The sequence below is a fragment of the Acipenser ruthenus genome, chromosome 23, assembly GCF_902713425.1.
Source record: "Acipenser ruthenus chromosome 23, fAciRut3.2 maternal haplotype, whole genome shotgun sequence".
Classification (NCBI taxonomy): Eukaryota; Metazoa; Chordata; class Actinopteri; order Acipenseriformes; family Acipenseridae; genus Acipenser; species Acipenser ruthenus.
Window position 1 is genome coordinate 19,975,445 of NC_081211.1, and position 21,681 is coordinate 19,997,125.

Here is a 21,681-nt window from a genome sequence, read left to right on the forward strand (position 1 = left end):
AGTCGTTGCATATGATTGTATAACTGCAAATACTTTTTAGCTAGATATGTTACTAATTAATCACGTAACAAGATACTGCATTTTCCAATGCAAATGATGTTATGAAACGATCGAGGAACACGTTTCACAACAGGGTGGACCTCGGAATTTTAACCAATAGAAATCGGTCCGTAAAGATCACATGGTTCGTTAATTTATATAATGTCATAGGGTCAGACATAGGAGTCTTGCTTTACTGTATGTTTTAGATGCGTGGTCTGATGATGTCCTGCAGGAATATAGTGGTCTCAAAAAGTAGATATCATGGTGAAGGGATTTATTTGCACCGGGATGCAAGTTAAAAAGAGCTAGTTGAAAACGAACTGCGCTGGATTTGTTTCCATGCTTTGCAATGCAATGGACTACTAAAAAAAAAAAAACTGAAACAAAGTTAAAATACTGGACACTAGCAAACACTTTGTTGTCACGAATGGAGGCTTCGTTTTTGTGAGAGGACAGACGCACCACGACTGGTTTTCACACAGTGCAAGTACATAGTTGGGGAAACCGCGCAAGCTTCTTTGTTTTCTTACATAGACCGTTTATTCGCATACTCCTGTCTGCAAATGACATAAAGGTACCGACTCTATGGGAGCCTGATCATTCGCTATACAGCTTGGACCTTAACAGTCATTTTTAAATGAAACCAAATGCACAATTGTTGTAACCTGTCGTGTCCAGTGATGAAAATGGAACTCCTCCTTTGTCCGAGTTGTCAGTGTCTTTTAAGCGAGTCCGTGACAGTTTCCTGTGGACATTCTTTCTGTAAAAGGTGCTTAGGAAAGACTTTACCTCCACAATGCCCAGTATGCAAAGAAAGATTAAAACTGTGGGATGTGAAAAGCGTAAGAAACAATGTTGTGCTTTTTGCTGTCATGGAGAAATGCTGCCCTGAAGAGACAAAACTGCAAAAAATCAAGTGCAATTTACGAGAGCGCCTTCAAAACCGTGAATTTAAACAAGCGCTTCAAATGGCCAACGAAGGGATGCAGCTTGGTAAGAACTGAATCATATATATATATATATATATATATATATATATATATATATATATATATATATATATATATATGGTAACAGATTATGTAACGCGAAGGTGTACGATGCCAAAAACAAACATTGTATAACACAAGGAAGTGTACACTGCGCACCCGGTTGTGTAATTTGCTGTGCTGTACAGTGCAGTGTAATGCATGGGAAGGCTCTTCGTTTGCCAAAGCACATAAGCCGTTTGTTATTTATCTGCCACTCGTGCAGCATTATAAGGTTAACCTATTTGTCGTTAGATAACATAATTGTTTCGGTAGTTTTGCATTTGCATTATATACTATCAAAACTGTTATAATCAAGACATACAAAATGAAACTACAACTGAATAGAAATAAATCTAAATAAATCAAGCAAATCGGGGGAAGTCAAAAACACATGCACCTTGAAGATCCATTACGTTAGCTTAACTTCGCATCATCACTTCTGCGTGTGACGATCTTTCTTGAGCGTTTGCACGCATAAAAAAAATAGAAATGTGATACCATGTTGCTGAGCGCTTATTATAGGACCAGAGGCATACCTTTCAATTCAACCGTCCATGCTAATATGTTGCAAATCACGCAACTGTTTATGATTAAAACATGCATGTTTATTAGACACATACACCGTTTGTACTGTATGTAGGCTTATCACACCACTGTTAAATACATTTAACCCAAAAGGCTTTCATTAGTCATCACACACATAGTTTATATCTCTTCAACACACAACATTACAGCAGCGTTTACACAAGACTTCTCAATTATTTATTTTACTTACAGTGAATGTTGCGGTAAAGCGATCAGAAACCACCAAAAAGTTGTGGCAAACCATTTGGCTAATTGCACTGATCAAGGTATCTCACTGAAGGTATCATGTCTGATCAATGAAAGTGTTTTAGATGTGCTCTATACATGCAAAGAGAAAAGTTTCTTTCAGCTGGGAGGGTTTAGTGTACCAGTATGAACTCTGAGATACTGCCAGTGCGACATGAGGAGTACATCTCAAATCATGCTTCACTAACTGATACCTGGTGCAAGGAAACAAGACAGTGACAACCTTGAGGCCAAAATAAAATGAACCTTTATCCTGGGGGAAAAACAAACATTTTTCTTAAGATAATTTCATGTAATACAACCAGAAAATGAGCAATATGTATTATAAAACCAAAACCAAAACCAAAAATATGTTCTTCTGTTACAGGGGTAGCAAGTCACGGTTATTAACAAGTAGCTATTTTCATGAAACCTACTTGTTAAATTGTAATTTAACATTGATGACATGATAAAGATGCAGAGCCTCTTTTTATAGTTATATAGATATTTAAAATGGTAAGAGTATATATAAAAATGTAAAATATCAGTTATTTGCATTTGGGGGGAAAATTGAACAGCAGCTCCAATAAAAACAAAATAATTGTCACTGTTCATTGTCGAAACTTCTACGGAGCCTAGTGTGAAAATAAATCAATTTCAATATGAGATGGACAGGGGTGCTGGTCATTTCTTGTATAATTTATTCTCGTATTACATGTTATGCAAACAACTTTTTTCTGGAAGAGCCAGCGAAGCGAGTAATGCATATGTATCTAGTGTTTTTCTTCAAGCGTCCTGTCAACACATCATTCTTTGCAGATCCAGTTGCGTAAGTAACCAGCTGATCTTAAGGACTAGTTGGATGCAGCCTGTTACTTCCAGGAATGGCTCTAAGAAAGTGCCTTTGGATTCGTTACCAACAGCAGACTTGGAGAACTGCAGTTTTATTAATAGACTGTTACATCACATTATGTTATGTAGATTTATTTTGTCAAGCTTCCCTTTCAGTCAGTTGTTTTAAAGAAATGCAGCCATGACCAGAGTGTTATGTGCACAGGGTTTTGACTTCAATGGCGTGCAGTCCCCAGCTAGGACCCAGTGTACCAGGCTGGCTGGTAAATGATTATGGGAGGGACTTGAACCAGTGCCTCACTGGCTGACATGTTGTCAGTCAACCAGGTAATCCAGAAGGATTTAAACCGTATTCAGAACCTGGGTAAAAATTGGCACATTTTAATGTTAACAAATGTAAAGTGTAACTCAATGGTCACAAAACTGTAGTATACCAAATCAGTATTCAGAACTAGACCCAAAAGAAAGACCTTGGTGTCGTCATGGTCTCATTGCTGTGAGCAACCAGACAGTGTGGGGACGCAATTCAAAAGGCAAATGGAATGCTTGGTTAAAGTCAAACAGGTACAAATCAAAGGAGGTTATGAGAAGGTTGTATAATGCATTAATCCCAGGGCTTAGAGGAATGAGCTGTGAAGACAGAGGGAACTGAATTTATTTAGCTCAGAACAAAAATGAATTAGGGACTTGATTGGTTTTTAAAATATTAAACAGAGATGACAAAGTTAACCCTTACTAATATTTTAGGACAGGGCAGGGGACACTTCTTTACACACAAAGTGGCGAGGGCATGAAATGGGATACCAAGTCATGTTGTTGCTGCTGAATCATTAGGATCCTTTACGGCCTGACTTGACAAACTTTTAAGATCAATCAGCAACTAGGAAACGAGCGAATATTGACAGGCAAACATTCTTAATTTCTTATTAGTTATTAGCAAGGATGTTTTTTAAAAAATATATAAATAAGAAAATACAGATTAGTATAATAGGTAAGTTTACTTGTCTGCTGTTTTGAATAGTCATCTTTCTTATACTATTGTATTTAGTAGTTAAAGTTCTGCAGTGTTGAATGGGTTGGACAGCAGGGAGCTTGCATAGTTTACTACAGTACATACCATGTTACCTTATTATTGAAAAAACAAGTTCATAAAAATACCTCAAAGTAGCAAAAGAGTCATGATTGCGGCGTCTGCTTTCTGAGTGCTTTTCCAAACCTATGTTTTGCATTAATACAGCACCTCATGATTTCCGACTACGAAGCTCAAGAGCTGAGGCCTACTTGGGACTACAGCAGTTTAATGAAGCTCTGGAGGATTTTGAAGCTATGTGCCAAACAAGACCTTTGTGGACCGAGGTAAGGAAACCTACGATACAATACAATGTAGTGTATTTTAAGGCAGCAAAGAGAAAAAGTAAGCTTACAGTCTTCTGAATTGTGTAGCTGGACTTTCTTTTCTTCAGTTCTGTCTTCGGCCACTCTGATGGAGATGTATTGCCAATTGCCAGATTGTATTGTTGATGTGACTATGATCTGCTCTTCAGTTATGTTTTCCTATCATAGACATGTAAAGTAAAATACCAAAAAGATAGGATAATAATAATAATAATAATAATAATAATAATAATAATAATAATAAAAATAATAATAATAATAATAATAATAGCAATTGAGCTACTTGCTTTTTAAGGGTTTCTATATCATAATCTCACATTTGTGAGATCTGTACGCAAATTCAGTTGAGCTCTTGGTAGCATGTGACCTTCTGTCATTTTGAATTGTGAATCTACAAATTCTCTGTAAGCACAACTGTATCGTACTGGTTTGTTCCAGGGATTCTTTAGAAAAGGAAAAATATTCATGGAGATGGGCAGAAACACAGATGCCTTGCTCCAGTATCACCGTTGTCTCACACTAGACCCAGAGTTTACAGCTGCCAGGGAAGAGATACAAAAGGTAAGACCGCTTCCATGCTGTAAGCTGTACTGTAGCAGCACTTTTATCTACACAGGGCCTTTATTTTAGTCCACAGACTTCAGCTTTTAAAACGGTGCTTAACATTTTGTGATAAAAGCCCAAAGTTGTTTATAGTGGTTAGTGCTGTGCTATGTGATAATGTACATGACCTGTCAGTTTATAGTACTACCTGTTAGAAGTGAACAGCATGTTTATTTTCAGATTTTACAAAGACATGCTCTGCCCCTCCCTGACACTGTGGAAGGCTTACTCAGCGCTGTGTCTGTATACACTACACCAATGAAAAGAGACAACATACAGGTAAGGACAAGTTACAACTCTTAGTGGTGCATTACATCACTAATGCACTTTAGGGTATAACCCATTTAATGACATTATTCTGTCGAGCTTCCAGACACAGGACAACATACATTCAACACGCTAGGCTTTCCCAACCAGAGGACCGCAGTCCAGATCCAGACCCTGAAGCAATTTGTTCTGGACCCCACGTGTATCTGCCATTTGTCTGCCATTTGTCTTTTTAGTTATTAGTCTGAAGTTTACCCACAACACACAGATAAAGCCGATAGTAGAAGACGGCACACTTTCTAAGCACTGACAACGTTTGTTTTGCTTTTTGCTGGTGCAGCTAAAGATTAGTTGTTGGTGTGGCTAAAGATTAGAGTTGTCGTGTGCATGTGGCAAAAAATGTCCAGACACAATGGATGCCAAAGACATAAACACTGCAGCCAGATGGCAGTGTGGTTAGCTGTGTGTTGATGTATGTTCATGGACCTCTGAGGGAGGAGCATATGAGTTAAGTGGACCTTCATTGAATAATGTTGGGAACCCCTGCGCTACAGCATTCATAACGGTATCAAGCATTTGAAATGTTCAATGCCTGATTGAATGTTGCTATAGGCAGGGACATATTGCTGTGCTGTATTTAGTTATTGAATGGTTGATAGTAATTATGAGAAATGACAGAATCCAGCAAATAAGTAATAATAAAAATTAAAATACCTGATATTGGGGAGTGATGAGACACCTTAGTGGGGCATCATGATATGGGAATCTGCTAGCGGCAGTGCAAGCTAGATGTTAAATATACCTCCTTACCTGGATACAAAGACACACAAGGGTGGGGAATTAAACATCTGGAACAAAATGTCCTGTATGTTTGAATCTCCAGATATAAACAATATATACAATGAATGCAGTGCTTGCTGTCCGACAATGTCCCTATATTCATTCAGAATGCACAGTAATTTATGCGCAGCAGGAGTTCTTTCTTCTAGCACCAGCGACCAATAGCTTTATGTCTCTTTGAGGGCGAGCTCAGTGCATGCCATTGCTCAGCCTTGCTGCGCAGAGCACAGTGGCAATGGATCCTTAGTGTGTCACTCACTTTTTAATAGTGGTGTGAAGAGAAGTTGACAAGGCGTAACTCCTGAACTCCTGTTTTTAAATGGGCAGTTCAGAATTACAGACAGACAGACCACATATGAAAAGACCATTGTGCTATTAAACTAGACACTGGTTTAGCAGAGTTGTTAAAGTAAAGTAACTTGTTTTAACTTTATCCAAATAGCATTCCAGTGCTAATAAAGTGGATTGCCAGCCTGTGTCTTCATTGCCAGTGAGTGAGGAGACACAGGGTCAGCAGATGCAAGAGGAAATGGAGCAGGAAGCTGCCGGTATGTACAGCTTTTTCATTATGTCCACAATGTGCCTCGACATTGACTTGACAATGATTTGATAACATGATAATCACACCCGTAAAGGCTTTTTATGAGTCACAATTTTCCCTTCTAGAATGCAGCTAGCCAATCACACTGGTTATTCAAACCCCTCAGTTGCATAATCAAATGTATACATTCCTTGTTTCTCATTTGCTATAGCAACAAAAGGTAAACGCTATAATGAACATTTTTTTCAGTCAACGAAGTGATTAAACATTTGTATTGAAGAACAAAAACAGTTGCTTGTATAACAGCATTTTGCTTGCTTTTTGACACTTGAAGCTCCCTTGAAACTGATTGACAGCTATCCGACAGCGTAGAGCAGTGCTGCCCAAACACGGCCCTGGAGAGCCTCTATCCAGTAAGTTTTGTAGGTCACCCTAAATCGCTAATTTCTAAAGACTGGGAACACATGGAAGTTATTGATCAATTAAGCAAATAACTTGTTCAATTAAGGGAACTCTGGTCATTGGGCCAGTTTACATGCTGGGAAAATGTCATGACTTGTTTACTGTCATGACTTATTTAAGGTGGTACGGTCTGGGTTACAATTTTACTTAGTTTTGGTTTGTTTAGTTTATGTTTGAATACAAATGTAATACATTATACAAAAATCAAATACAACATGAAGTTTCAAAGCAGGAATTTTTAAATTAAAGAAACCAAAATCAGCTAAAATTATAATTCAGCTGTACCACCTTAAATACGTCATGACAGGGGACAGAAGTCATGACATTGTCCCAGTATGTAATCTAGGCCATTGAGGGCTGAAAAGGGTAGTTCATTTTTTATATCAAATGATCTCTAAATGACTTCATTTAATTAATCACCTGCTTAATTGATCACAATGAAATTGTTCCAGGTGTTAAGAAATTGATGATTAAAGGTTACCTATAAAACCTGCTGGATAGCGGCTCTCCAGGACTGGGTTTGGGCAGCACTGGCATAGAGAAATGAGTAGGCCGAAAATGAGGTGGAGGAAGTAAACTCAAAGCACAGCACTGACTATAGGTTAAAATGTACCTGGCATGATTGCTGTTGGTAGCTGACACTGATTGAAGCCGGGTGTTACCTCCTTATCCAGTGTCTGCTTGACCTTTGGTGCTGGTTGCACAGATTTTCCTGTCAATCAAATTATCATATTATAAGGTGTATTTAGTTTCCTGCCTGAAACCTTGCATAGCTTCACAATCAATGGCAACGAGGCACTGCATTGAGATAATGAAACAACATGTTTGTAGGTGTAACCCAGGTTTCATAAGCTGGTAATTGACTTTAATAGTGTTCTGTACCGAAAGGGTTTGTACTCATTCAAGGTTGGGCAGAATGCAGCAATTCAGATTTTAGTTTTGCAAAATAAACATAAAGGTTTAGGTAAGTTTGGCAACTTATTGTGAATTGACTTTGCGTTGTTAATTCATTGTTTTATGTTCTTCTCTTTGCGTCCCCTTTGCAATGTAAACAAAAAAAAAACCCTTATTTCCCAACAAGGGTGTCAATCCAACTTCCTGTGCTTGCTATGAGCAAGTTAAGCACAGCTCCTCTTAAAGGTTAAGATTTATCACATTATCACATGTTAATCCAACCGCCTGTCGCGCTTTGCGGCTTTATTATACACTTCCTTGGTATAGCAAACAACTAGCGCCTGTTCACAGGCATTCGGTATCACATTATAGAATATTTAAAGCATTTTGAATATTCAGTCATTAACTCAGAGATGCAAGTACAGAACAAAAATATCTATAGTTAGGATTACTAAATACTACTGAAAATACTATAGCAACAGAGATGTGCTAAACATCTAAATGGTTATGAATTAAGAATTGCCAGTACCAGTGTCTGTTTAGAAGTTGAAAAATGCAGCTATTTGGTACAAGTTACATGGCAAGGAAGAGGTATGTCATCATATTCTTATCGTAATGTTTGATTGTTTGTTTTATTTTTTTTATTTAGATACAAAGGACAAAGCAGGAGGCAGTTCCCAACAGCAAGACTCCCCTCTCAATGTTCTGAGCATGTCTGACTTTGAATGCCCGCTTTGCATTAGGTAAGGACCCCTTGATAGCGATGAGATATGTCTCCATCAAACCTGTGTCAGCTTGCATGTCCTGTGCCTTAATTCCAAAGTGTTCGCTCTGCGCAAGGAAATTATTTTACTTGCAAATTTGTGATCCGTGTAGTGTATTTTAAAAATGTGACTTCTAGTCTGTTAAGATGATATCGTGGGTGGGTAGTTGCTCTGAATATTTAAGTGTCTTTCCTTCACTGGTTTTGTTCACCCATTCCTTCTTTTCAAATTTGACTTCCACAAACTACAAATGCCTGAGGCCATCTAGTGGCCCAATGTTGTATTTGCATGGTTTTATATGATTGAGTTAAGTAGCATTAATTTTTTTCTGTTTTTATTTTAAATATATATTTTTTATGTAGTAATTTGTTACAGAACATAAAGCAGGTTATTAAAAACAAAAATAAATATTCAAAGTTTAGTTGTTCAGTGCAATACAAAAAATCTTTACTTAAATGATTTTGTAAAAACAAAGTCTCAAAGATTCTCTGGTATGTCTAATAATTACCACAAAGTCATGGTCATCAAAGCTGAAATAGGTCTTTTGACACCTTGTGGTCTTAACTGGTATGTTTTTCTGACTCCTTTTCAGGTTTTGTAGGTTGCAGAAAGCCTGTATAGCTCCCTGTTATCAACAGGCTGCAGGCTAAATCTGTAGCTGTAGACGTTAGTTTAGCACAACAGAACACAAGGAACACAGGGTTTGTTTAACAGGTCCTTTTTGAAAGCGCTGAATAGTTCAGATTAGTGACTAATTCACAGCCCTTGAAGTATAAATGAATTATCTAAACCCTCAAGCTTTTATATATATTCCAATAACTGCCACATGGGACAGTTATTGACCCATCAACCAATAGCAATGAAAACAGCCCCCACTACACTACATGTACCGGTGCACATGGTTGTAAAACTGAACTGGTAAAATCACTGCTGGCATTCCTACTTTTTTAGGTTGTTTTTTCAACCAGTCACGACCCCCTGCGGACACACTTTCTGCAAGAACTGTCTGGAACGAAGCCTGGACCACAACCTGCGCTGCCCGCTCTGCAAACAGAATCTCCACGAGGTAGGACTGCCTACAGAGCACGGAATCTACACAAACGTTTCACAGGGAAGTGCTCCAGTTATACTATCCCTGCTGGGGATTACTGTCTACAAAGCTGCAAATGCATGTGCCCTGTGTGAGCCAAACCCACCTTCTGCTGGTGGTGCTTCTTGAAAGGGCAGGGTTCAAGAGCTGGAGGGCACAATCTGGCTCGCGTTCATGTGCCAAAACTGGAATACCTTGCTGAAAACAACACAGCACCAAACAATCAAGGGATATTTTGAGTCTGAATAGTGTTATAAATCCCCAAATTATCAATTTAATAATGCCCACCACCCACGAGAGTCATTTATGTAAAGTGGCAGGTGATGGTGTTCTCTATGCAGAGAAAATTGGTCCCAACTAGGGGTGGGACGGTAAACCGGTTTGACGGTATATCACGGTTTAAGATTATGAAATTATGAAACTATCAGAAAAATGCAATTGAATTGCTTTCAAATCGACACAAAAACTGATAACCATATGTACATTTATAAAAGTATACATTTTTTGTTTGTTTATTATTGACTTCCATGAACCCATGGCCCTAACTAAGTAAAAGAGAGGTTTCAGTTTTATGAAAGTACTTTGCACAAGAACATATCTTTTCTGAGTGTGTTGCTAATTTGGAATTCTGTTTTGGATATTATTATTAATTGGTCAAAATTGCTGAGAGAAACTGTCATGGTGTACAATAGAGTACAGATTATTAACCACAGATTTGTGCTTATTTGCACTTTTTTTTTGTTTTTTTTTTGTTTTTTTTTTAAAGAAAAGGTTTAAAAGTTAATACTGTGATATTATGATAACCGTAAGGTTATCATACTGTGAAAATGTGATACCGCCCCACCCCTATCCCAACAACCCCCATATAGCAACATGGTGTGTGGTCACCACAGACACTATCAACATAGGCATGGTGTAGATTCTAATATCTTGGTACTCTGTAACAAGTGAAAAAGCAAAAAAAAATCATTTGAAATACTCTTTTCGCAGTTCTTAAAAAACAGAAAATACAATCACACGTTCCTGCTAGAGGAGATCATGTCCAAACTATTTCCCATTCAGCTTGAAGAGAGGAAACAAGTACATGATTCGGAAATGGCAGAACTCTCAAAGTAAGTACCCCTCTCCTCTCACTCCTCTCTCCATTGAGGGGCAACACCCCACTTTGTGGCACGCACTCACCAGGGTGAACAGCTAACATTTAAACGCGTGCTGTATTATTTATTTCTTAGCAGACACCCTTGTCCAGGGCGACTTACAATTGTTACAAGATATCACATTATTTTTTACATACAATTACCCATTTATACAGTTGGGTTTTTACTGGAGCAATCTAGGTAAAGTACCTTGCTCAAGGGTACAGCAGCAGTGTCCTCCACCTGGGATTGAACCCACGACCCTCCGGTCAAGAGTCCAGAGCCCAGATCCCTAACCACTACTCCACACTGCTGTATGTATTTTACCCTCAAAGGTTAACAAGAAAGTTCAATTGTAATGATCTATTTTCTTAAAACCAGCATTCACAGGAACATCTTGTATGTAAACAGGGACTGGGATTGTTCAACACAGGAAAGCCGTCGCTGTGACGGTTTTCTCTGGTCCGCGCTGAGTGTTAAAAAATTATATTAAACTGTAAAAAAAAAAAATCACTGTTGGGTTCTGGAGTGTACTGACATGAATGGGAATAAATGTGCATACAGAGTGTGTTACCAAAACTAAAGTTTATGGCGACTTGCCAATAAATATCACTTGTAAGGGGACACAAATGCCCTGTAGATAGTGGCGACCTTTCAACCCTGCGTATCTGCAACTAGCATTTGTAATGAAGGACAACTGACATCCGACAGGCCAGACAGAAGGCTGTGATGGCCCGGAAGAACACTGCTTTACAAACACTTACAATTTCTATAGTAGGGAATGTAAGCGCTGCATATTCGTGCTCAGATGAGGCATTACAGAAATGCATCAGTACTGTAAACCGGCCCTCGTTTGACATGAGTTGCTTAAACTTTCCAACTAGATCAAAATGGGAAGTCCTTTTTTGTGGGATGGGGAGCACACACAGTTAAAACCTACAATTCTAACTATAGGTTTATGACCTCAAGTTATTTGCACAATAGGAGAGAGTAAAATGACGAGACCTCTTGCTAAAGTTGTTTTTTTAAATAAACAAATTCAACTTTTTTCATTGTTTTATATATAAAATCAAACACAATCAAACTTTTAGGAAAATCTGTCATTCATTCTTATGCAAAAGTGTTTTTAAATTAAGCATTTTCTTTGTAATGGTTTAATTTACATCCATAATGGTAGACAACATTATAAAAGACAAAACACATGTATCACTTCTGCTCGTTTAACTTCAATATAGAAATGTGTTTTGATGGATTTTTCTCTTGCAGTTTAACGAAAGACATCCCCATCTTTGTGTGCACCATGGCCTACCCTGGCGTGCCATGCCCGCTCCACGTATTTGAACCGCGGTACCGCCTGATGATGCGCAGGTGTATGGAGACGGGCACGAAGAAGTTTGGAATGTGCACCTATGAGCACGGAAAAGGGTGAGTCAGATACATCAAGACTAAAGAGAGGTTGAGGGACATTACTATCAGGAGTCTTGGGGAAATGTCATGTTAGGATCCCTAGTTTTGTGGGTTTCTGTTGCAAACGTAATGTTATTTTTAACATAGTTTTGTAACGGATCATTGTAACAGATCATTGGACTAGGATCAGTTTGCTCCTTGTCATGTTGGCTAATCCCAACAGATGCATTGAGCTTTCATCCCTTCCCAGTCTTCACATACACAAGTAATTCATTGTTCATTCAAAATGTAAGGGGAAAACTAACAACAACAAAAATAGTGTTTTGTTCAATGACTAACTTCCAGATAAAGTTCCATTATGTGTATTTTTAAATTCCTCACACACTTTTCTCAATTATCACAAACAAAACTAACCATATTTTGACTCAAAATAGTCATTGCAAAACCAACTGGGAAGACACAAAACATGCCAAAAAAAAACCCATTTGACTTCAGAAGGCTTCCAATTTCAGTGAACATCTTTGGGTGGACAAGTCTCCTCTTGTGGTTCAATCCATGTCCCGGAAATGTATGTTCCTGGTATTTTAGATCCCATACATTTTCCCAGTAAGACCCTTCTGACTGAGGTCTCAGTCTTAAACCCTTAGTTTTCCAGAACGCTTGCATTATTTTAATTTTACAGTGATTACTTTGAGCCACAAGCACTCTCCCTTCAACCCCTTTATCCCAGCAGCTCACCTTAATCGATTCACCTGGACAGCCTGTTGGGATTCTCTTAAAGGAACAGACCCCTTTATTAAAACAGGGATGTTGCAATTTTCGGCAATGAATAGCATTATACTTTCTGCAGAGACTTTTGTTCTGTGTTGCTCGCAGGTTTGCAGATTACGGCTGCATGTTGGAGATTCTGGGTCTTGACGTGCTTCCTGACGGCAGGTCCTATGTTGATTGCATTGGAAGGAGCCGTTTCCGGGTGTTGAAACGCAGCCATAGAGACGGCTACCACACCGCGGATATAGAATACCTGGAGGATCAAAAAGTAAGAGGACCACATGTATTGGGAAAAGCGCATTGCAGAGCAGTTTAACAAGATCACTAAACTACCAGGTTCATCAAGACAGTGACCACTCATTAGCCAATGTGAAATGGCTTAAGTATGGATGTGGGTCATTCTTAAGTATGGAGGTGGGTTTCCTAACTGCCTCCTGTCTTGGGTTAGAGCAGATACCCAGTAACCCATACCGTTTATATGCTGCCATTCGTTCTGTTATTATTGTTATTAGTTTATTTAGCAGACACCTTTATCCAAGGCGACTTACAGAGACTGCAGTGTGTGAACTATGCATCAGCTGCAGAGTCACTTACAATTACATCTCACCCGAAAGACGGAGCATAAGGAGGTTAAGTGACTTGCTCAGGGTCACACAATGAGTCAGTGGTTGAGGTGGGATTTGAACCGGGGACCTCCTGGTTACAAGCCCTTTTCTTTAACCACTGGACCACACAGCCTCCTCTGTCTCGTTTCATTGCTGGCATGCCTAGTATTATCAACCCTGTAACCTGAGGATAAACGTGAATGTTATCATTCTGCACAGTCCGAGAAAGAAAGAAAGAAACTGTGCCTTTTGGTTTCATGGGTGTATAGCAGTCCCTAAATAGGCTAGTTGAAGCTGAATCTGAATTCTTTAAAATGGTAGCACCATGTTTTTAAAACATGGTTTTATCAGACAATAAAATAAATTAAAGTATGGTAATGTACAGTAGTTTTCATTTCAAAACCTTGTTTAGGTCTGGCCCTTTTAAATACACCTCAATAGAAATGGCTTTTTTACTGGTACGTGGCTCGCATCCTGTATGTTCTTCAGGGTCCTATGGTGTTGTATTTTAGCATTACACAATGCACTGTGGTCAAAATTTAGCTCATGGTGTAAATGTGCTTATTTCTTTAGTTACTGTATATACATTTAGAACTGATAATTCAGTTTTATAAAAATGGGTATGGAAATTTCTTAGCAAATGACTGCACAACTTAAAGTAATATCTTAAGTGCCACGTACAGGCGTTTGTTATTCTGCAGCTCACACATCAATAGAGTAATCTTCAATACTCACATTGCATTTGACCTTTCTCGTAATTATGCTTATGCATAATAATAATACAAGTAATAATTTCATAAGCAAGACATCGCTCAGGGAAACTTCCAGCAAGCTTGCGTGTTATATTTCAATCCCAGTTTCGAGTTCTTATATTTCTGAGCCCCCAATTCCACATTTGAATTCCAAACTGAGGAGCTGACTTTTTTATGAAAGGATTAAATTGTGAATAATGAAGAACTGTGGGCTAGGAATGCCCAGTAAAGAAACGGTGAAACCAAGGTTTACTAATGTCCTGTTGTGTTAAATAACCAGTGGCCATGTCTGCCAGGCCCGTTCCTCAGTGATCCAGAGGCCCAGCGAGCACGCTGCTTCGGGATCCACTTTCCTCTCTCTTGTTTCCTCTGGTGTAGGTGGAAGGAGCAGATTTGGAGGTTCTGAAGTGTTTACATGACAGCGTGTTCCAGCAGGCTCACGACTGGTTCCACAGACTGACAGGCAGGATCCAGGGACAGATCAGCATGCAGCATGGCCTGATGCCTGACACAGAGGAGGACATACAGGTGACACAGTCGTTAGTAAAGTCCTCGTCAACTAGCTTTTCAGTGATAACCAAGGTTACAGCTTAGCAACAGCATAGCAGTAGTATAGCTGGTCCCCTCGGCTCAGCTTTTTTTAGTTTGGTAATATGCAGGTTTCTTAATTAACTAGAAAGTTTGAACCAAAGCTTGTTTGTACCCCCATCACTTCCTGTGCTCCATTCCCCATCACTTCCACTCTGCCTGTTAGTCTGACACATTGACAAGCAAAAAATGGACCTTTTTTTTAAAAAAAAAGGGTTTGTATACTGTTGAAATTGTTCTAGACTGTTAAAGAAGCCAACATCAGTCTAGGTCAGTGGTGGTCAATACGTGGATCGCAAAAGATTTTTGGTGGATCTCGGGACAAATTAGAAAAGGTACTAACATATAAGCATACAACTGTTTTTGTTCTGGCTGATGGGGAGAGCCGTCTGTGTCGTCCAGTAGCATAGATAAAAATATCCCAAGTTTCTGCATATGAGACTAAAGAAATGCTTGTGCGAACGTACATTTTAATTTAGGCGCACATGTGCGACTAGAAAATCCTAAAGGTCGACTATAAAAAAATAAATGTTATATTTAAAAAAAAACAAAAAAAAAAAACCTCAGTTGGATCTAGACTCTCATCGCTCAATCGTAATGTACTATGGGAATGTAGTTTATTGGTGTCCACTGCCCACTGTTATCACACATTTAAAAACTACAAATCTCATACCCCGCCAATTTCACTGCTTTATCAGTGCGATGGCTACTCGTTTCCAGACAGTTTGAAAACTTGTCAAACCAAGATGAGGAAATAACAAATTATGTTCATGTGATTGGAGAGGTTTCAAACAAAAGAAAACCTCCATGAACAAAATTCAGATATGATGGCATCTTTACAGAAAATGAGCAATGAAGGTATGTCAGAAGATGAAAGCGAACTGGGAACTTCGAGAAGGGCTATGTTAGTTACAGCATGTTCGCAGTTCTAAGTAGAAAAAGAACATACATCTTCAGTGGCTAAAAGATTTTCCCTGGCTTAAGTTTGACAATGTTAAAAAAAATACATGTTTTGCACGTTTTGTCAGGATGTCAGGAACTCATGGCAGACAAGACTGCCTTTTTAACAGGGAGCCAGAAGTACAAATGTGAATATATGAACACAGTACTTCAAAACAGCACGCAATGTGCGGAGCGGCATACATCCAGAAACGTCAGCCAGGCAATCCCGCTACCATAAACAGGCAAGTAGCACATTCTGAGGAAGATGCTACCAGGCAGTTAAAAATCATTTAAGTTGGGCAAAAAAAGTTGTCCATTTATAATTTTGTTCATGCAAAAATATTAAACTGCACAAGTGTTATGTAAGAAAGGAAGGAAAAAAAGATTTGTAGATATTCAACAATAAATTTGAGCAGAATTGTGTGTTTTGTTTTGTGTGCTCCTAAATTTAATTTAGGCACACATGTGCCTAAAAAAAAAAAAGTTAGCATAGAGCTCTGCCTACACCAGGTTTTAAGACTCTGGTAAGTTTCTGTTTTATAACTACCCATGCTTAATATAAAAATGCTTTGACTGCATGTTTTTTATTGTGTTGTGGTTGGTTTGTTTTATTATTGCTATCTTACGTATTGGACACTATTACATTAAATCCCGCTAATAATTGTTGGTCATTGCTTGCTGGATCGCAGAGCCCGTTGAGATCCACCAAAATGTTTTGGTGTATTGGCCACCACTGGTCTAGATCATCTTCTTGAAAAGCATTCCTTTAATAACATGTGCTGTGTTAATGGGGTTAAGAAGAGGTCAGGAAAGAAAATAAATGCTTTCTAAATATGTGTAATGTATTAGATCCAAGCCTTCAGATCTCTTGAGTAGGGTCTTCTTGTTCTCCTGCAGGCTTCCCCAGATGGTCCAGCCTGGTGTTGGTGGCTACTGTCAGTCCTGCAGTTGGACCCTGCCTACCAGACCACAGTCCTGTCCCTGACACTGCTCCAAGACAGACTGGGCCATCTCCGCAACGTCCTAGAATTCTTCTCGCAGAACTAAGTCTTCATTTAAAATCGAGGATACAGTTGAGCCATTTTGCACATCACTTGCTTCAAGAACACTTGCTTTAATTTTTTCTAGAAGCCTTTGTTTTTTTTTTATTATTATTATACTAGTCTAACACAACGGTGACCTTATCCACACATACATCACCATCCTCATCACAGCTAGCACTTGGGGATTGTTAGTTACTTCCCCAGGGTTTAAAAGGGTTTCAGAGCTACCCACAGTGTATCGCTGAAATGCTCAGAAGCCAGGAGTCTGAGCAATCAGGTCCCTGTTAAATAGATCATTCTATCCTCTGGCTGCATGAACAACTCTTAATTGTAAACCTAAAAACTCAAGTGAGATGTATGCATGCAGAGACAAGTGTAACCATTTCAGAGCATAGAAACCAGGTTGCTCAAATTCATGACACCGGGTCATTTTAATAGTATACCTAAATAAGGGGAGTTCTGAAATCCTAAACAAAATATGACTTTAGTAGTGCTATCCAACTACATGGCTGTATCTGAATAATAGACTATATAAGGACTATATAGGGAATTCAGTTAGTCGTCCGTGCTTGTTTATATTGACAATACTGCAGTAAAGCTCATTATATCCCAATCCTCAGCTCCAGTTCCAGGGGGCTCGGAACAGACTAGAGTAAATATTTCAAATCTACATTTCTTTCATGATTGGTTTCAACTGCTGCTCATACACAGCTACCTGTAAATCTGAGATGGTACTGCTGCTCATACACAGCTACCTGTAAATCTGAGATGGGACTGCTGCTCATACACAGCTACCTGTAAATCTGAGATGTGAAATATCAGCTGGGTTTCAGTTCCTTTTCAAGTAGGCCTTACTCATTCATAATATATTCTGAATGTATTTACTATTATATTCTTCATCCAGTTTAGTGTGTAGACTGTGAAGCAGTTTGTCCTTGGTTCTGGGTTTCAGAACTACCCACAGGTGCATTATTAAAATAACCAGGTGCCAGGGGATGAACCTTAAATTCAATAAAAAATGACTAGAAGTCTTTTTCAATGTTGGAGTTTCTTTTAGAATTTCTAAATTCGGCACTACTGATTTTCCAAACAGTTGTGTATGCCACGAGTTTCAGACTCCTGTCTGTGCTCTGTGCTGGATCAAAGAAATCAATCCTTCACTGCAGCTGCTTGGAAAACTGACAACAAATAATTATTTATGGACTCAGGTGAGACAAATGACTGTATTAACACTTCTGTGCTGGCTGTGACATGTTCAGAGCAGTTCAACAGGGGCCTGTTAGCTCAAACTCCTGGCACCTTCTAATAATACACTAAAAGAAGGGTAATTCAGAACCCCAGATCGGTGCTATTTACTAATGCGGGTTTGGGACTGGGAGCTGCTGTAGTGGCTTAGTTCTGAACCATCGCTCCTTTTTGGGCACTAGTAATCTTCTAGACTGGATCCGCTGTTGTTTCCATGGTTAACAAACTGGACTTGCACAAGAAAAGATTCGCTAAACGTTCACTCCAATTCACATTTTGTACTCAAAATCAAAATGATAAATTGAGACACTTGGTCCAGCAACAGGCAAAATGTCATATTGAAGATTATTTGAAAAACAGTTGATAGTAACTGAAAAGTTTAGCTGGAAAGTACTGTATTTCTGGAAAGTACTACTATTTCTGTAGTATTGCTTAGTGAATCTGGTGTTTTTAACACTGGTACACATGCCCCTACTGTTTTTCTGTCTGTTTACTGTCCCCTCTTTTAAATGTGATAAAGCAGTTGTTCTCGACAATCACCAGCAAAGTAAAGTGATTGTTTTCTTAGAGGACACTTTGTAAATAGCCATTTTGAAAAAAACTAAAATCCAGATAAATCACCTAAAGTACAATATTTAGTACTTTTTTTAATGGGATGCTAGTGCAAATCAGAAGGCCGATGTACTGATGGGATATTTATTTCATGCCATTTCTCAATTTCTCAGGCAAGGTATAGATTGATTTCTAACCTATTTATGAAAATTAAATGGGACATGATTTAAGACCTTCTATTCAGAGACATCATTTTTCTCAGAAATTGACATTTTCCAAAGATGATTGAGACTTGTGCTATATAAAAATATACATTTTCATGAATCTTGTAATGGACAAATGCATTATCCCATAATGTATGATATGACACTGAAGCAATTCAGGCATCAACAGGTGCACCCACCCAACTAACTGCTGGTCATTTTACAGCATTGCTTAATCTAAATTGCTGTGTTTTCTTGCTGAGATCATTAGCTGAATTAAACCAGATTACACGAGTAATCAAAATGGAAGAAAGCCTTTTACTCTTCATGGAGGAACATTTACAAAAGAAAATCTAATGACAACTCCAAGTCATTAGTCTTGGAAACCTTTTGCATGATGAGCAGATGTACTCTTTGAAGCTAAACTTGGTTCTTTTTCTGCTGCTGTAGACCAAAGGGCATAAAAGTTAAGGGAATTTGATCACATTGCTTTGACAAAAAAAACAAAAAAAAACAGCAGGGTCCACTGTCGCACTATTTATATAGCCACTCTAACGCTCCCTGTCGAATCCCCATGAAGATCGGCAACTTCGCACAGTCCCCTGTCTGTATGACTTGCCTTGCACACCGCGTGGTTGTGTCTTTACCAGATGAGCCATCGGGCACCCCAAGTTTTTGAACATGACTAAAACTTTTCAACAACTTTAGTTATTGACAAACTGGGCATTGCCAGCTTTCTGTATCTAGTACATGGAACTCCAAACAAGTGTGCTGATCTTAACATGGTGATGGTCAATTCTGTTTTAAAGTAACTGCCTTAAGTTCAGTTTGACTACACCGTGACTTATTTTTTAAAAGCCATAACTGACTGAACTTACAGACATGTCACTGTTATTGCTGCCAATACTGGGTGAATTGAAAAGTTTACTATTGTTTTGAAGAACAAAAAAAGTAACCTTATTTCTTAAGTAGGGTGGTATTATAAATGTACCATTTAGTATGTGGTCTTTGACTCCTTAGAATTTGTTTTTTATTTGAATGTTAATTTAAGTGGTGTTACTCTTGTATAGGTACACAAGTAAATAGTTATGTGAAGCAAATATATATATATAAATAAGAAACTTAAAACCCAGAAAATCTTCACACCTTTCTGATGCAAGACATTTTTATAATTCAGTGCATATTGTCAAGTGAAGCCTGCTGAAAAATGTTACACAACATATTGAATTGCATACTGCTTTGTAGTTTTCTATATACTTAAACACTGACAAAAATTGAAAAAAAAAAGCTTCACATCCAATAATAATCAAAGTTTCACTGGTGAAATGACTGAGGTGTAATGTTTTCTCTTCAGGGGGTGGTTTCTAATTTAAAGATATTTGTGCTAGTTTGTAGATCAGTAGTATGCTTTGTATCAGGATAAATGAGTTCACCAGGCTGACAAACCACGATCACATATGAAACACACCAGCATGTTGTAGAAATGGATAATGTTACTGGGCAATCCGAATTGTGTATTCATATATTTCTATGTTGACAAATTACATTGAAGCATTCTAAAAAAAAAAAAAAAAAAAAAAAAGTCAATTTCTTAAAGAAACTTCAGTTCTCATCAGTCTTTTTATTTGTGTTATTTAAGATTATCTGGTGTCTGGCTGGACTGTTTATTTTTACTTTGTGTTTGCTTAAGAGATATATATAATTCCGTATTGTACCTGTAAACAATCACTTATTATAGCTAATAAAGTTATTTCAAATACAGTTCCGTCTGTTTGGTGATTTTTAAGCTTGTAAGGACAGGCTGGGCACGAACAAGCGACCTCGCAATTCCATAAATTTTACCTCTTGTGCAGTTCCATTTGTTATATAATATATATATATATATATATATATATATATATATATATATATATATATATAATATATATATATATATATAATGTGTCTCAAATGAGATAGCGCATTAAACTTGGTTTAAGAAATCTGTTTGCAGGCCATGCTTTCAGTTCGTGTTGTAACAGATATCCAGAGAACAAGGCAAAGAAACTGAGAAGTACCCTTAGTACCAGACATGTTTGAAAATGAAAATACATGTTTGCTATACCATGTTTATTTCAAAACTTGAGCCCTACCTGTAGCTAATAGAAAGGTATGATTTACAAAATAATTTTATTAGCTACAATTACTTTAAGGAGCGCTTGTCCTTAAGAAACTTAAATCATAAGCGACAGTTTATAGCAGAAACAAATAAAAATGCTTCCTGCACAGACTACTGCTTTTTTAACCAGAGACAAAATATACAAAGACCCAATTCATTTAGATACTGCTTTTCCATAGATCTAGTCTGTACAAATATGTTTAAATAAATGCATTAAAAATAACTAGAGTGAGGTACTTTTGGAACATCATCAGAAACAAACAGGTCTATTCAACTGATCCAAACAATGGCGAGTCTTAATACCCTCGCCTTAATACCAGTGGTTGTTGTGACAAAGAAATCCACTAAAGAAGCATGTGTGCACTGTTAAGAGTAGTTGTCATGAAGTAGTTCTATTTTCATGATTTCAGTGATGGTGGTATTAAGATCTGTCACCTGAATTGATGACACAACAGTGTCTGCAAGTGTACTTTTCTATCTACATGGAACCATTGGCATTCTTGGGTGAGATAAAACAATTTCATACATCTTACCTCTGTCCTATTTATAAACCTCATTACAGGAAGGGTGTCTCTTATTCAAGGCGATCCAATTGGGTAGACAGGTAGACTTCACCCTTAAACCAAAAGACCCATATTGTGGAGCAGTCATCCATGGTTGTAAAGCACCCTGTGCAGTCCATGATTAG

The 21,681-nt window shown here is 38.1% G+C and overlaps 1 protein-coding gene across 1 annotated transcript; it reads left to right on the forward strand.

Moving 5' to 3' along the window:
• The first annotated feature begins 207 nt into the window (after positions 1-207).
• On the forward strand, positions 208-20,596 carry LOC117413312 (LON peptidase N-terminal domain and RING finger protein 1-like). The gene is made up of 12 exons (XM_034022307.3): positions 208-1,035; positions 3,973-4,091; positions 4,569-4,691; positions 4,914-5,012; positions 6,283-6,388; positions 8,387-8,480; positions 9,453-9,567; positions 10,582-10,703; positions 11,994-12,152; positions 13,011-13,173; positions 14,641-14,790; positions 16,690-20,596. The coding sequence occupies exons 1-12, from the start codon at positions 690-692 to the stop codon at positions 16,837-16,839; spliced, it is 1,746 nt and encodes a 581-aa protein (XP_033878198.3). The 5' UTR covers positions 208-689; the 3' UTR covers positions 16,840-20,596.
• The last annotated feature ends 1,085 nt before the right edge of the window (positions 20,597-21,681 follow it).

What these genes read in the sequence shown, in the direction of transcription:
- LOC117413312 (XM_034022307.3), top strand. Translation starts at nt 690, where the DNA reads ATGCACAATTGTTGTAACCTGTCGTGTCCAGTGATGAAAATGGAACTC. An exon ending in CCAGGGAAGAGATACAAAAG is followed by an intron (nt 4,692 to 4,913) that starts GTAAGACCGCTT and finishes GTTTATTTTCAG; the next exon opens with ATTTTACAAAGACATGCTCT. An exon ending in TGAAAAGAGACAACATACAG is followed by an intron (nt 5,013 to 6,282) that starts GTAAGGACAAGT and finishes TTATCCAAATAG; the next exon opens with CATTCCAGTGCTAATAAAGT.